The sequence below is a fragment of the Eucalyptus grandis genome, chromosome 5 (genome assembly GCF_016545825.1).
Source record: "Eucalyptus grandis isolate ANBG69807.140 chromosome 5, ASM1654582v1, whole genome shotgun sequence".
NCBI lineage: Eukaryota > Viridiplantae > Streptophyta > Magnoliopsida > Myrtales > Myrtaceae > Eucalyptus > Eucalyptus grandis.
Window position 1 is genome coordinate 48304932 of NC_052616.1, and position 13133 is coordinate 48318064.

General features: G+C 38.8%; 1 protein-coding gene and 1 long non-coding RNA gene across 2 annotated transcripts; both read left to right on the forward strand.

Annotated features, from left to right (window-relative positions):
• The first annotated feature begins 1641 nt into the window (after nt 1-1641).
• On the forward strand, nt 1642-4574 carry LOC120293968 ((3S,6E)-nerolidol synthase 1-like). The gene is made up of 3 exons (XM_039313805.1): nt 1642-1743; nt 3484-3748; nt 4357-4574. Exons 1-3 carry the CDS (start codon nt 1705-1707, stop codon nt 4572-4574), a joined length of 522 nt encoding a protein of 173 aa, XP_039169739.1. The 5' UTR covers nt 1642-1704.
• Nucleotides 4575-4709: 135 nt separating this feature from the next.
• LOC120293322 lies at nt 4710-5547 on the forward strand. The gene is made up of 3 exons (XR_005551075.1): nt 4710-4735; nt 5167-5385; nt 5511-5547. It is a non-coding gene; the product is annotated as an uncharacterized LOC120293322 (long non-coding RNA).
• Nucleotides 5548-13133: the final 7586 nt, after the last annotated feature.

Here is a 13133-nt window from a genome sequence, read left to right on the forward strand (position 1 = left end):
ATCGCTAATTAAAGATATGGGACAACTTGCAATTGAATAACTAGAGTTGCATTGGCAAATTCCAGGACCATTAATATGTTTATGTTCATTTTTGGTGGATTTTGTTATGCTGATAATTTATCTATGGTTCATTATTATTATCTCTTTTATCTCATGAATATCTAATGTCAAGTTGCAAAAGCCGATGATTTCATGAAAGATGTGATAGATAGTAAATTGTCACATTATGTATGATTGACGTAATGAAATATAAGTTTGATTCTTTTTCACGATTTGCTTCTGAATCAAGTAAATATGGTACTTATAATAATCACTAAAGTCGAATAAGAATCTTCAAACTATGCTCGTTCACATTTGCTTTCCACACATATCGAAGGATAATGTACGGTCTCAACACGTGGAACGCTTTTGTGACTCACCGTCGATACATTTGGAACTTTAATAACACGATCCAATTCTTCCGGAGTCACAGTGGCATAATGTGGTTTCGATTCAAAGGAGTGGACAAAACCAATTTTGATTGGCTTGGGTGTGAACTGCGTCTCTCTTTCAAGGCAAGAGCACAAACAGGGCATGAATCACGCCCCTGCTCTGTTGAATGAGCAGACACCTGAAGACAAACTCTCTTGAATTCTTTCCCGTTAACCCCGGACGATCGTACGTACGGAAAAGTGGTGATAAAATCGCGTGAACCAGCTTTCTCGCCGTCAACAAAAATTCCTGTCCACGCATTTAAATCAGTACAAAAGATATCGTCTTAGGCACTTCTTATTTTTCGCTAATTGAGTGCTGCTAATATGATGGTATCATCATTTACCATTAACGACCACAAATTCTTATTTGCGAGGATTTGGCAACCGGAGGTTGGGAAAGTCATAGAGATTGTGACTATACATATTGCCAGTTCACAGGGTATTATGATTTTATTATGCAACTTGGAATATTGAACTTAGAAATATTTTTGCAGTTCCTTTTGATGGTATTATAACGTTTCCCTTAGAGTACTTTCAGCCAAATCCCAAACAAGATGCATGGATTACATATAGAACAAAACTATCCTCACTTTTCAAATGAAAAAAAAAAAAATGCATGGATTTTTACTTATGGAATAAAATAACCCACGGTTAAGTCTTCCATCCCTGCAGAGTGATGTATTAATTGGAAGTCATTGATGTGGACACTAACTTTTGATTAAAAATAACTCTTTCAATTTGGGGCTGCAATTTTTTTTCCCATTTTCTTGGTGAAACAGAAAAGATCTTGATTAAAAAACTACAAGAGTATAAATGTTTTGCAACGGTGTTGCCGCTAATCCTATATTTTCTCTTGAAATAAAGATGTTTAGATCGTTTTTATTTTTTTCACTTAATGCAAAAATATCTGACATTGATAATATTAATAAGTTTCTTTTCCATTATTCCCTTATTTTATGATTGTGCCAAGGTGGAAAAAATATGTGGTCTTCACCATGCCGTTGCTCTCCTATGAATAACAGTACCGTCCCGTTATCATCTCCCCATCAATATATTTTAGGCACTTCTTGTTTTTCACTATAAATAGGCCATCTAAAGCACACCTACATCCCATCAAGGAATTTTCTTTTCCCATCCTTAGCAATCTTCGCGCTTCTCTTCTCTCCCTGTGATTAGTACTGTGAAGGGTTCGACCATCGATTCCAGCTTCACAGTGTCTCGACCTAACCAAATGCAATCATCGAGCAGTGACACAGAGCAAACTCATCTGGTAAATTCACTGATCTTAGCCTTTTATCTTCACCTTTTCTTTTCTTTCCTTAGATCGTGAGAAAAAAAAAAGAAAAGAAAATCACAGACGTAGTGTTTTCCTTGCAAGCATTATTTTGTGGGGCATGTATGACCGCTCCAGTGAAAATTGGGATGTCTCCTGGGTCATCGGGCACAAAACTTTAGATAATAGAGAATAAATATAAATTTGTACTAAATCTTTACACATGGAATTACACATATTAGGGCAAATAATTACCCAAGCTCGTTCTGATCACCTAGCTCCTACTGTGGGCGCGGTGGACTTGTCTAGGGCTGGAAATTCATGTCATGTCATATTAATCGTGTTATGTCGGCATAGGGTGTAACCAAGATGGCTAATCCAAACAATACATGTTTATTAAATGTGATCGTCCACACGAGCAATCCATCATTCTCCTCCAAAAAGATATTTTAGTAAATAACCAAATATAACACTTGGGCTAAGGGTCAAGTTGGTGACTTAAGACATATTTTGTTTTAGTTATTTTACCCACTTAATAGCATAGAAACACAGCTTTTTCCTCTGTATCGACCTGATTTAAGATATTATCGGAGTGAAACAAGGGATCTAAAGAAAGAAGAGCAGAGGCTAGACTATATTAGTAACAATAAAATCATTTGTATTTAAGATAAAATAAAAAGTTTCAAGATATTTTGAGCATAAAGTCAATTGCAAGGTCTAAGACGACCCAAAAAGCACTTGATTATGATGAACTTTGTAAGCTTACTTGGGTCTTGAGCATTTACTTGTAAGAACTAAATTCCTTGCAATGGGTAGTTGCAATTGTTAAAGATTGAATCCCATCAAATTATTCGTTTATCACTGAGCGGTCATTTAGGGGCCTTAGCTGGTGATCCGGGCTTTTTCCCTCTCGACGATGAAGCTTATTTCCCATCATCTCACTAGCCGACCTTGAACCCTATTAAGTGGCCACTGTGTTCTTGTATCAATAAGAACACAATACTATAACTCATTTACAAGTATGAGTATGTGAAACACATTTATACACAGGAATGGGTGTTAACACATTTAGGACATTTCAACATGTTCCCTGATAATGTGAGTATACTTTTGCTTTTCATCATAGCTAAAGTGTACATTTTAATTTATCTGCTAATATTATGTTTAGATTGTATCTTTAAATTGTTTTTTTACCTTTTACTATTTTTGACATGTGGATAATTTTAAATATTTTTTTTAAGGAAACAATTTTTTTTATGCATGAGTATGTGTATTATGTCAATTCGTATCTAAATGTGTAGTATCAAAAAAATGACTTCTTTCCAGGTTCTGTTGGAATGAATCTGCTATAAACAACCGACTTATTAACTCCCTGTTAGATTTGACCATTTGAAACAATTTCAACCTGGACTGGCTTGTAAGGTCAGATAATATGTCCTAGTACATATGATCATACTAAGCTTTACTATAATAAAATTAACATCAACAGAAAAAAAATCATATCGTACTAAATTACCATATATGACTTTATGACAAATTATCAGTTAATTACTTCATCCATTGTGTTTGTCTCTGCTCTTTCGAGCTTTTTCTGATTTATTTTTTTGCTTCATTACAATAATTTCTTACAATTACATGGGAAAAAGTATCGCAAATTTTGTTTTTTCTCTGCTTAAGTTCTTTTTTTGGCATTATAACATCGACCTCCACTTGTAATTATGGATTTCCATGATGCAGGATAATTCTGGGACCAAACATGAAGAAAAAATAAAGAGCATTATAGGTTTTCTGAATAACGTGGGAGGTGAGCCCGTAGAAAGTTTGATCATTGTCGACATGATTCAGCGGCTAGGAATCAAACCCCTATTCCAAGAACAGATAAAAGCTATTCTACGGTGGCAATACACACATTTTACCTCTCTGAATCATGGCAAAGATAATGTCTATGAGATTGCTCTCCGGTTTCGACTTCTTCGGCAAGAAGGTTATGATGTGCCTGCAGGTTTGTTACCCATGAGTTTCAAGTCGATTGCAATAGCAAAATAAAATGTTGCTGTTGATCCATAACAACAGAAGACATATATTTGTTTTCGTTTTGACTAGTCAAGTGGAAGCCCCAAATTTTCCTTCTTTTTTTTTTTTTTTTTTTTTGTTAAGGATGAAAATGGAAAAGAATATAAGCTGATCTTTTGAATTTTTTGTTGACTTAAGAATTGGAAATATTTAATTGAGATAACCTTTCCAATGGGTATCTATCATTTCATGTTACATGCGAGGACATATGGCAGATAGTAAGCAATTCATTAATTTTCTGGAGTTATTTTTAAAATGGAAAGAACTTGGAGGGAATCTTGTCTAATCTAATCATTCATATTACAGAAACCAAAATGATAAAACCTAGAATTTTTCAGTTGATTTGCCCATTTCTTCCATTTTTTTCTCCTTTTAAGTTTCTTTTCATTAAAAAATTTAAAATTTTCATATGATGAAATAGTTTTAACCAATTTAGGATTTTTTTTGTCATATCATAATTTTGAATCATGCAACGTATAAATTAGATTGTAGACTATACTTTTTCGATGTACTAGAGTCCTTATGCTTTTTATGCAGATGTGTTTGAATACTTCAAGGATAAGGGAAAAGGTTTTATTATGAAAGTGGAAGGAAATGTCAAGGGAAGGATGGAATTATACGAAGCATCACAAATGAGCATAGAAGGAGAGGATATACTCGATGAAGCCAAATGCTTTAGCAGCAAGTGTCTCAACGAATTGTTGACATGTGATCTTGATCCCGAACAAGTGAGAATGATAGAAAGTACATTGTGATATCCATATCGCAAGAGCTTCGCAAGATCACTAGCCCCTCTAAGTTTTGTAAACGATATGCCTGGCGTGAACTCATGGATCGAAGACTTATTAGAAGTGGCAAATAGAGAGCGAAGAATTGTACAATCTATGCACCAAAAGGAGAATCACCAAATTAATACGTGAGTAACTAATTAATTACTTATGCAAATTTTTGCTCAATTGAAGGACGATAGATGATTAACATATGACAAAGATGGCCTTTTGATAGTTGGCCCTAATTCAAGTCTATCGATGCAGAAATAAGATGCTATATTTATATTTATAAATCTAGGAAGTTGGCATTTAGGTTCAGACTAAGACCAAACTCACAAATCATAGTTTAACATGACTTAAACCAGTTTCGCTAAAAACTATTCGGAAAATGATGGACTTTTCTCTAATCTAGATCTCCATTTTCTATTATTTACTCTAGATATAGTATTTCTCTATATTTCATGTGAGATCTGGATTGGGAGATAGGAATCTTTAAATGAATAATTTGTTCATATATATGAGTATACTATTATGTACTCTATATATAGTATTTCCTCATACGTTTCCTATATTTCAGGTGGTGGAAAGAGTCTGGATTGGGAGAGGAGATGAAGTTTGCTAGAGACCAGCCACTAAAATGGTACTTGTGGTCCATAGCAATTCTCACAGATCCAAGCTTGTCTGAGCTTAGGGTTGAGCTCGTTAAGCCCATCTCTCTCGTGTACATTATTGATGACATATTTGATGTCTATGGCAAGGTTGATGAGCTAATTCTCTTTACAGGAGTCATTAAAAGGTATACATATATAGATATCTCATTTTACCTATTATGTCGCAACTATTACATAGGAAAAAAAAAATCCTACATTAGACATTTATGCTATGCTGCCAATTTAATTTTTTCTTGCATTTTCCCTTCAGATGGGATGATGCGTGTGCTGAGCAGCTTCCAGAGTACATGAAAAATGCTTCAAGGTTCTCAGTGATATTACAAATGATTTTGGCAACATCATCTTTGAGAAGCATGGATGGAACCCCACAAGATTCTTGAAACAGATGGTATTGATATAGAATTATTATTGATAAGAACCTCTGTCCCCAGTCATGTTGCTAACTCCTATCTCAAATCTAAATGAGCATCACTTAATTTGAGATTCACAACACTGAACTAAAACTCAACGTTCATCGTATCCTTGTCCCTTTGTCAACTATATCTCACCACCCTCCAATATTGTGGTCATCATTTTGAAGTTTGTGTTCACTTCTTCAAATTAAAGCCACAAAAACCAATTTTCGTCTTCAGCAAGGGAGGAGTATTGGGCTGGCAAGGGAGGTTGTGCTGGCTGGCGACTAGGACCTAAAAGTGGGCGAAGTTAAGTGCATGTCTTTTCTCTCACATTGCCAAGGGGAGGAGTATTGGGCTGGTTGATAAGGCTTGAGTTTTCTACCCCAACCCCAACCCAACCCACCCACCCCCCCATACACACAAATCTTGGCGAGATCGAGGTGTTTCTGTCAGGATCTTGTAGCCGTGGCCTGGCTTCTTAGAAAGCTCAGTGCAGCATTAAGCTCCCTAACTGGCAGAGAGGGACAGAGAGAACTCCTAGTGATTCGTCATTTACGACTACTAGGAAAGCTCAATAAGCACACGATTTTGATTTATGATTACTTTTAGATATATCCTTTATCAGTCGGATAACATTTGATGTTGCAGTGGGCGAACTTGTGCAATGCATTCCTGGTGGAGTTTCAGTGGAACGCTTCTGGGACATTGCCAAAGGCAGATGATTACTTGAAGAATGGGATCATCACTTCGGGTGTGCCCTTGGTGCTAGCTCACCTGTTCTTTCAAATGGGTCAAAATATTGCCAACCAAAGTATGGATTCAAAGAAAGAAGAGGTGCCGCTGCCAAATACAATATTCTTAGTCGCTGAAATTCTTCGCCTTTGGGATGACCTCGGATGTGCCCAGGTAAACTACTTTATGGTCTCGTCCCGGGCAACATTTGGGTTTTATTCAATTTTTTTATTCATGTTTTTTCATTATTTTATTGATTTAATTATTTTGCTTGGGGGGATTCGATTCCTCTAAGAATGAGAATCAAAATGGCTACGACGGGTCATATGTGGAGTGCTATTTGAGGGAAAATCAAGGCTCTTCGTACCAAAGCGCGAGGGAGCATGTGATGGAGTTGATATCGAAATCGTGGAAGCTGCTCAACAAAGAATGCCTGTCTCCATGTCCGTTCTCCGCGCCTTTCCTTGAAGCTTGCGTGAATGCTGCTAAAATGGTTTCATTGATGTACAACTATGAAGACAAGCATGGTCTTGGACTCCTACAAGACCATATGAAGTCGTTGACCTGTGATCACGAGACACTTTAGCATCATTTTTCATGTTTTCTTCTTTCATGCTTGTCGAAACACTTCCATCTACTGTACTACAGTTCACCTTCACTTGCATCAAAGTTGCCTTCCTTTTTCCAGGTTGTCTTGTGTTCTAGATAGACATTATTTTTAGTGTTTTCCCCCGATAAGTGGCAACAATATTTGTTTGCATAACCAAATGAAAAAAGATATGTGAATTTAACGGGTCGAAAAATTTAATACTATTTCAGACATATTAGATCGACAAATGATTTTTTTTTATAAGTGCAAAACATCATAATATGTAGAAGATCCTAAAATTTGAAAAGTAGTGTAGCATGTGTTCATGTAAACTATTTAAAGTAATAACATCAAAATATCTAGGCATAAGTACAATAAAATTCCCAAAACTTGTTATGAAAGTGTAACTGAGTAATAAAACTTTTAATAAGTACAATTAAATCCCAAAACTTATTAAGAAAGTGTAATTGAATATTAAAACTTTCAAAAAGTACAGAAGTTTTAAGAAAGTTTTAGGACTTTGATTGAATTTTTTAAAAGTTTTAGGATTCGATTGCATTTTTATGATAAATTTTAGAATTTGATTGTAGTTTTCGAAAAATTTTGGACTCAATTTTATATTCGTGACAAGTTTAAGATTTCCAGTACACTAATCACAAGAATCTATGACACCTTGTGAATTCAATACTAAAAAATAATCTTTCTTTTTTCGCTAATGCTATTTTCATTCTCTTATTAGCTCTCGACACCCTCACCACTTTGAATTTTTTTTTTTTGGCAAAACCACATTGAATCGACTACACTATCTATTACAAATTTCACTCTCGCTTTAAGGTTATTTCTTACAATTTTTTCCTTCTTTGGCCTATGTTTTAATTATTACGAGACAAAACTACCATAAGAGTTTTACTTTTGTGATTGAGATGTTTTGTTTTAGCTATAACTATCGTTTAATTCTGAGTGAACACATCAAGATTGCATGATCTTATGCAACTTGGAATACAATTGGAATTATTAAATGCCCGGTGCACATGTCGAACATATGCCAAAACAAACCTGAATTTCCTTAGATTGATGAGTGATTAGGGGATAGGAACTTGTGATCAAGGCACCTTTAAATCACATGGGAGTAAGTCTTTTCCAATTTAGAGAACTGTCTCAATGGTAACTATAATTGGTACTATAAATAAGAATTGGACAGAGATAAGGTTTTCTTACCTTGGATAACCACTTGTGCAATCTACAAATATCGCTTTATCATTAACCACCTGTACAATCTACAACTATCTCTTATATAAAACTTACTCAATTCTATCTTGGCTATTTCACCTCGGTGTCAAAGCTAGCTCTGTTTGAAGAAGAGTTTTCCCATGTGTTTCAAGTTGATTGCAATTGCGAAACACAATGTTGGCGTTGATACACGACAACAGAAGACAATTTCCTTTTTGTTTTGACAAGTTAAAAGGAAGCCCCTCATTTTCCATTTTTTTTTTGTCAAGGATGAAAATGGAGAAGAATATAAGCTGATTTTTTTTTTTTTTTTTTTGACTTAAGGATTGTAAATGTTTAATTGAGATGAACTAAGGGTAAGCGTGATTCTATGGTAAAATATGGAATTTGAGAATTGGACCAACAAGAACCTATAGGTTCCAGATTCAAGTTCCAAGGTATACATGATAGGTTTGAGGTTCCAAAAAATAAGGAACCTATTTTGATAGGTAGGTTTCGAGTTCTTAGTTGGAGAAACTTAGAACCTAGAACTTGTAATTTAGAACATGGAACAAGTTCTAATGTTTTCTTGGTTCATGTTTTCATGCATCTTGCAATATTCCATGCCATTTGATGATAAGTGTATAATTTAGAAATACTAGTTTGAGCTTCCATTTTAAAATTGAGACTTTTACTTTATTAATGTTCATATTTTCTATATGTCTCTATGATTAGTGAATTATAGTAGTAAGTGATTGTTATAAAATGTTTTAATTCACCGTAATCATTCAATTAATAATATAGGTGTAATCCAAATTGAACTTAGAACTAACTCTAGAACCTGTGACAGAGTGGGTTTTAGGTTCTAAGATATGTAGGGTAGGTTCCAAGTTCCAAAAATAAGTAACATGTTCGGCTCCAAATTTCACGTGAAATTTGTACAAAACCTTAAACCCTTTACACCTAATGTCTACCAAGACGATGTCAAGTTACTCTACCAAATCCATTGCCTTTTGGACGATGTATCACCAGTTTCTATTGCTCATTTTGAAATTTCGCCATCAATTTTCCTACATCTTTGGCCAGTGGAAAATTCTTCCAATTATGTCTATGATTGGTGAGTCACAAGTTATGAACATAATTCACATGCTTCCAATTATGTCTATGATTGGTGAGTCACAAGTTATGAACATAATTCACATGCTTCCGATTATGTCTATGATTGGTGAGTCACAAATTATGAACATAATTTACATGCAAAATTAACTAAATATGAATGTAGATCATGTCTATATCTTTACCCGTCAATTGGCACAATAATTGACTGAAAACACGGCCGATCAAACATGTGCATGGTCATCATGCTTAAAGTTTAGCGCGGGAACGATGGCTAGCTCACGCCACTAGCTTAAGAAGATGTTCTGATCCACGCAATCCGGGATATTTCTAAGTGATGGGACGCTCCCACGTTGCCGTCCTTGTGCACGTCAACACAAAATCGGACACATATGTTTGCCCTTTCGAAGATTTTAAGAGTCTCTCTCATAAAGTGTGGTCCAGCTTATTTGCCGTGATTGCGGCCTGGGGACCGTCCAATTTGTTGATTTTTGTTTCCTTTATTTATTCCTATATTCAGTCTTGTAATAAAATGAGCGCATAGACATTACGAGAAGAGGCATTGTTAGCTTATACCACGATGGATTGAATAATGCTAGGTTAATGTTAAGAGTCTATTTGAAATCATTAAACTACACGGTCATGAGACTACGCATTCAATTAAGTATCTAACACAATCGTCATGTTGTTCTCATTTAGGATTTCTATTCCTTGTGTACTTATTTAATATACTTACAATGAGTCTTATCAGCATTTGCTTGGTTATTTATTAGCAAGGCAATGTCATATTCTAGTGTAGTTGCGGTTTTGGAAAAATTCCAAATAAGTACATGAAGTGTTGTCATTTTCTTAAATAATGAACTTGTTGGCCATAGCCAATGCCTTGACCCAGTGATAGGGCGGCGGCCACAGGTAGGAGGACTGGGGATAGCTCTCCTGCTTGTATTTTCTTTTTCTTTTTCTTTGTTAAAGTTTTACCGTATTTTCTTTTTTATGAAAAAAATCAGAAAAAAGGACAAAGGAAAGGAAAGAAAATAAAAAAAGTAAAGAACAAAATACTCTTGACCAACGCTTAGATTGAGTTTTACATTTTGATTGCCATAGCGAAATACAATGTTGGTGTTGATACATAAGAATAGAAGACAATTAGTTTTATGTTTTGACTAGCCAAGTGGAAGCCCCAAGTTTTCCAAATTTCTTTTTTCGCTAAGGATGAAAATGGAAAACAATAAAAAAAACCAACAGAAGAGCCAAAATGCACGCACGGGTACTGTTCATCGCCTCTTCCTCTGGGGTTTTGAACCGAATCTCGCCGGCTTCATCCGCTCGATCCGCCGATCCGCACCTCCGATTGGCGTGAAAATTGGGGGTTCAGCTCCTCTGGGAAGGCCCTCGCTCCTCACCGACCGGATTCGACTCTCTCCATCTCTTCGGCGAGATCTGAGCTGCCTCTCCACGAGAATCGCCTACTGCTGCGCTGCTCAGCCCTTTGAGGTGCGGTGCTGGTGCGGCTCGGGTATGCTAGCAGAGGTTCGCGGCCCCAAAGACCCTCAGTAAGCCTTCCTCGGCTCGCTCCCGAACGATTGCTGGTGCTCCCCGTCCCGACCCCCGTGCCGCGCCCCTCGCACCGAACCTCTGCGTTGCTCGGCCCTTGAGGAGCAGCGCTGGTGCGTCTCGGCCGCTAGCAATGGGAGGAGGGCGTCGGTGTAAGCTGCCTTGCTCTTGAACAAACTGTTGGTCCATCCACCCTGCCCCGTCCTTGCTGCTTCCGGCCAACCCGAGAGGTGTGAGGCATCCGACCGGTTAGTCTCTCGCTCTCTAGATGGCTGCTGTGTAGAGGTCTGGGTTTAGCTGGCTGGGTAATGTTCTGGCTGCTCCAATGGCTGTGGGTGGTGAGCCGAGTAATATGGCACAATTGAGAGATGAATCGGAGAGGACTTCTAGCCCCCTCAATCGAGACAAGGAGGCCCGGGCCTCCATGCTCATGGGCAAGGCTCCTGCACTAGCAGAGACCTCAAACCGTGGTCCCAAAGATGTAGGCCGGGATAGGCGCTCGAGAGGACGAAGTAGAGCGAGGTCGGCTTCCAAACGGCCCCAAGCCTCACAAAAGCAAGGGAGAAAACCAGACGCCCCGGCTGTCTGGACGTGGGCAAATGTTGCGAAACTTGCAGCGAAAAGGTATGACCTTACCTTTGTTCCTCCCTCGTTTGAGGATGATATCCCTGTGGTGGATCTTCCTGAAGAAGTGTTAGATGCGGTGGATCCCAAATGGCATGAGTGTCTGGTTGGGTATTATGTAGGAAAGAGTTTGCCGTTCCAGCTCACGGAGAACTCACTCAAGCTATGTTGGGGACCGAAGCTTGTTGAGGTTTTCGCCGATGACCAGGGTTTCTTTTTCTTCCGCATCCTTGACCCCGAGTTCCGAAGGAAGATTTTGGAAGAAGGTCATATAACGGTTGCAAGGGTTGCACTTGTTTTGCAACAATGGAAGCCGCTCCTAGAGTTGAAGAGGGAGAAGCAAACCACGGTGCCGGTGGGATTCGCTTGAAGAACCTACCTCTTGACCTATGGACAGCCCCGGCAATTAGCGCCAGCGAGCACCATTGGCAAGCTGTTATTTGTTGATCAACGCACGGAGCAATCTCAAAGGATCTCTTTGCAAGAGTTTGTGTGGAGCTTCAAGTAAACAAGCCGAGGTTCTACTTGACCAAGGTAAGACTAAACGGAGTCGTTCGGTCGATTGCCATCGAGTATGAGTGGAAGCCAGCGGAATGCTTGAAGTGTGGCTCCTTTGGGCACAATTGTGCAGCCTCTTTGACTGGTCGGAAGGCGGTGCAAGGCCGTAAGCAAGTTCAGCCCCATCCCCCCCCATCGGTGGAGGCCCGCCCTCGAGACTTCACCGATGCTGGTGGTAGATCCGAATGAGGCTGAATTTGGATGGAAACAAGTCAAGGGAAGAAGAACAAATCTCCCCCCAAGGAGACATATTTAGACCATCCGGCCAGCTGGAGAAGAGGAACCATCTCTCAAGCGTGACAAAGAAGAGCAGCTCTTAAAAGCTTGCCATCAACCTCTACCCGGAGGGCTCAAAGTGGGCTTCAAGCACTAATCGGGGTGGATGACCACACCTCGACAATGGAGGGAGATCCCATTAGCCATCCGGATGCGGGCCCTGGGGAGTGGAGCGGAGTTGAATGAGTCTCGTTAACCACCTTAGCTCGATGATGATCTTCTCTCGCCTTGTTAATCGCCGAAGGCCCTCCCTGAGTCTATCGCCGAAGGCTCCTCCAACGAGAAACAAGGAGGAGAATACCCATGACAAGCCCCTAGTGCTTCCCCCAGACCCACCTCCTCCATCGGCTCGAACGGCTCCCACTCCGAGCTGTCGCAAGCCACCGAAAAAGAGGTAACCCTTCCTCGTTTCCTCTTTTGTACATATGTATATAGGATGCTGGAATATTAGAGGTATGGTTGATTCGACTAGGCAAGCGGAGATTCATAGTTTTATTACTTCGAACCACTTGTGCTGTGTTGGTTTGGTGGAAACTAAGGTGCCACAGGATCGCTTTAACTCCATATCCGAAGCTCTATTGAGAGGTTGGTGTTGGACTGCAAACTATGACTTTTTCCCCTGGGTAGAATTTGGGTCGGATGGGACCCCGTGAGAGTCAAGTTTGAAGCCTTCTCTCTTACCAAGCAGGCAATTCATGGGAACCTTGAGAGCCTAGACTCTGGGGTGGCTTGCTGTGTTTCTTTTATTTATGGAGATCACTCTTTTTCGCTGAGGAGACCGCTGTGGGAAGACATCATCATGAAAAGCACCCATCTCCGA

Bases quoted from the DNA above. Each gene is read 5' to 3' on its own strand.
- LOC120293968 (XM_039313805.1), top strand. From the start codon at position 1,705: ATGCAATCATCGAGCAGTGACACAGAGCAAACTCATCTG. The intron at 1,744-3,483 runs GTAAATTCACTG...TCCATGATGCAG, and splicing joins ACACAGAGCAAACTCATCTG to GATAATTCTGGGACCAAACA. The intron at 3,749-4,356 runs GTTTGTTACCCA...CTTTTTATGCAG, and splicing joins AGGTTATGATGTGCCTGCAG to ATGTGTTTGAATACTTCAAG.